At 35.8% G+C, this 3,892-nt stretch overlaps 1 protein-coding gene across 1 annotated transcript; it reads right to left on the bottom strand.

Annotated features, from left to right (window-relative positions):
* Positions 1-2,319: 2,319 nt before the first annotated feature.
* Positions 2,320-3,892, bottom strand: LOC146671450 (beta-galactoside-binding lectin-like). Its single transcript, XM_085405172.1, has 4 exons — positions 3,884-3,892; positions 3,246-3,325; positions 2,656-2,827; positions 2,320-2,466 (listed from the first exon to the last, which is right to left on the bottom strand). Exons 1-4 carry the CDS (start codon positions 3,890-3,892, stop codon positions 2,320-2,322), a joined length of 408 nt encoding a protein of 135 aa, XP_085261298.1.

Below are 3,892 nucleotides of genomic sequence, written 5' to 3'. Positions count from 1 at the left end.
TGGGTCAAATAAGGGAAACTGGTGGTTCAAAGCAGCTTGAAGCTGTGAAACTGTACGTGCCATGTCAGTGTGTATTTTTCATTGAACAGTGGTGACAGAGTACAAGGGGGATCTTGACACTGTCACGAAAACTGCATTCACAAGGGGTCACCCCAGCGAGGAGCGCTGCATGCTTGATTTTGACAGATCTTTATGCCAGGTGCCAAATGAACGGCCAAAGAGGTCACGAAGAGGTCAGAGGATACCCTGATATAAACACGAGATGTGGAGCTGCACATACGAGCAACTGCAATGAAACATAATTATCTAAAACTAATCTAATTAAAATTGATTTATTCTGAGCTAACTGCATTTAAAACATAGATTACACGAGAGATGGGAGGGTTCATAAGATTATAAAGTCACCTGAGCTGCAATTTCAGTGAATGTGAGAAACATGCACAAATCCCACAGGCACAAGGTTTTCTAACAATGTTTTGAATCCACAGACTAGTTTGCAATAAACCTTTTTTAACATGTAACATTTAATGTGGTTAATAATAATTAAAAAAAAACAAAAAAAAAACAGTTCCTTTTGTTGTCCGTGGGGGGCATGAGTCTGAACCTCTATGTCAAGCAGCATTTATGAAATCTATACACCTCCTACTGTACTCTCATTATCCTGTCATTCTGGACATCCTGAGCTTTTATATGATGCAACATTGTAGAGTTTGCACATGTGGACCCTTTTTCACAATGATGGGAACTGCAGCATCCTCATTTATGGATATGACAGAGGTTAAGTGATAAGATATTATGAGTCTATTGATAAAAATAAAATTGTTTCTTCAATTCGAGAGTGTTAACTTTTATTAAGTAGGATTATATGAATATGGAGTAATTCTACCCTCTCCAAAACAATCAGTTATTCTTATTGTTGTCAGGGGATGAGGTGAAGGAAGGTCAGACATTAGAGCAGAACCAGAAAGGTGAAAGCTCAGGGTGAAGAAATATAAGCTTTTGGGGAGCATGAGCATGGACCGTGTGATGTACCCACTGTCCATAATATCTGTAGTATTATTTTTTGTCTTAGGTTTTTAGGCATTACGACATTTAAGTAGAAATATAACTGAATTTACAAACACTGACACACACACAGACACAAACACACATCTGCTAAGAGTGTGATTTCTTCTTTTGCTGTGTTGATTTATATAATTAATAATGGATATGCAAAAGTGCATTAAAATGCACATCTCATCTTTATAATTCAGTTCTGACCATACTGAAACTGGGTTGAAATCATTTTTACCGGGGAAAAACGAAAAACGTTGCCCACGATCTCCAAACTGATGGTCGTCTGGTTACATCCAAAAGAAAGTTTTCAGAAACTAGAGCGAGGTGCTCATCTCTGAAGGTAGCATCAGAACCGAAGACAACTGAAAAACACTCCTCAGCATATCTGTGGCTAGAGCATGGTTTACTGGCTGCTAGTTATAGCCAAGATTAGGAAGTCCGTCAAAATAAAAAATGATCTTGATGTCTCTGATAATGGGAAAACAATAAACCCTTCTGGAAGTTAAAAACTCTCTTAACAAGAATGTCAAAAGGTTACCTCATTGTGCTGCAGCTGAGTAACCAAATCATTCAACTTCAGAGCTCCAGCTTAAGCACTACTTCTTATCCATAATGGACTTTGTCATCATTTTCATCATCTTCTGAGGCTCCTCAAAAACTGGTATTTCCTCCTCTGACCTTTTTTTTTTAAGTTTATATTTTAATTAACAACAATACTTAAATTATCTTTAAAAAAAGATAAAGAGTTTTTGATGTTGTGTTGATGTTTTTCATCAGTTTATTAATGTGAGACTATACATTCTGAACTGATCTGTAGTTCATACTTTGGTACAGACGCTAAATACAGCCCATATGTGAAAGTTAAATTACAGACCCCAGCAGTGACGGTTTCACCTATGAAGTAATTTCACTGTGTAAGTGTTACAAGGATAAAAAGTCAACAGAGTCGTGTTTCTTTCATCACAGAAAACGCTTTAATTGATGCTGTTACAGGTAAGAATCAAAATATAGTAAATAACTAACAAAGAAGCATTTAAAGGCACATTAAAGAAAACCTGATCACACTGTACTGTATGTGGTTCTTGCTAGCAAAACATTACAAAAAGGTTATGATTCTTTAGGAGTCCATCTGTTTGGATTTGCTCTCAACAAACTCAATTTCTGAAGAAGCTGAAGACCTAGAGCAACATTATCACCTGCTGCTAGACAAAGTGAAAAAGAAAACAAAAATTTCAATCCAGCAATTCAAGAGAGGAAAGAGATTTACTTGATCTCAATGCTTTGAATGCGAGCACCCTCATGAAAGCTCATGAACGAGTATTCCTGTGCACCGAGGCGGTTGGGGAAACTAAATGTTGAGCCACCTGGTAAAGTCACCTCAAACTCTGAAGGAGTGAATCTGATGACAATCTAAAAGGCATGAGAGACAGAGGACTTATATTATAGCTTGTATAGATAGATAGATAGATAGATAGATAGATAGATAGATAGATAGATAGATAGATAGATAGATAGATAGATAGATAGATAGATAGATAGATAGATAGATAGATAGATAGATAGATAGATAGATAGATAGATAGATAGATAGATAGATACCTTGAAGTCCTTTCCCAGGCTGAAAGGGAAGCGTTTCTCCCGTTGCTCCTGACACCACTTGTCTGCCTCGAAAGTGTTGCAAACAATGATGTTTGTGTCTCCCTTGGCGTTAAAACGAGGGTTGAGATGAAGTGCAATTCTGTCGTCACTGGGGCCAATATTCACTGCAAACCTGCAACGAACAGACACACAAAGCTACATGCTTAAAACACTTATTAATTATTACTATACTAGGTAAACTATAATGAGAAGAACAACAAGAATTAAACACAAAAACATGTTTCATAGCTGTACTTTTAAGGTTTCAGCTTCCTTAAAGAGACAAAGACAGTTCACAACAAATTCAAATTTAGACATTTTTCACCTGGTTAGCATTTTTGTGTGAAATCTGACATTTGGGAGATGACAGCTGCATCTCCCAAATGTATAACAAGAATCGATTTTGTTACATTTTGGTTGAAACTACAATTACTGAAAACCAAAAAGTTCCAATAAGAGTTTTTAGTTTATCCTTTTTATTATTTTCAATTTTACTATGATTCACTAATTTACAAAATCATGATAGAGTTTGGTCTTACTCAAGTACTTACTCTTTGGAATCAGGTTTAACAACTCCAACAACAGTCAGGGTTTGTCCAACCTTGAAGGTCATGTTCTTTATTGTCATAACCTGTGAAGAAAAATTATTAGTTTACATTAGATTAGCCTGTAGTGTTTCCCTTGGGATAAATATATCGTGGACAAACGAGAGAAACATGTTCTGTAAGATAACGCACACATACAGACACAAAAGTTGGGCAGGTTGATGATATGGTGATGTTTTCTGTCTGAGGCTACAATAATATTTGCATCTAATAAAAAAATCTAGAAAGTAGTATTACTAGACAATAATGCACTGCATTAAGTAACTTACCCGTTACTGTTGATGATAATACAAAGCAACAGTTAAGAAGTGATTAATGCACACTTACACTATGTGGTAAATAGCAAAGGTCATCAAATAAATCCAAAAGGGCAGGACTCCCAAATTTTCAATCAAAAGTCAATTTAAAACAAAAACAAAACAAAACAAAAAAAACAGAGTTACATCAGCCTGGTATAGATTAAGTTTGCACCAGCTGTCAGTTCCATGTTTAAACTATGGTTTAAGACTCTCCATATCAGTTATAGGACTCGGAGAGAAGCAAAAGTAATGTAAGTTAAATATTGCTGCCAAAATTATACTTACAGTCTCCAT

The sequence above is a fragment of the Rhamphochromis longiceps genome, linkage group LG4 (genome assembly GCF_057381845.1).
Source record: "Rhamphochromis longiceps isolate RC_006_pf linkage group LG4, R_longiceps_female_GT1.1, whole genome shotgun sequence".
NCBI lineage: Eukaryota > Metazoa > Chordata > Actinopteri > Cichliformes > Cichlidae > Rhamphochromis > Rhamphochromis longiceps.
This window is presented reverse-complemented; position numbering and strand designations above follow the sequence as displayed.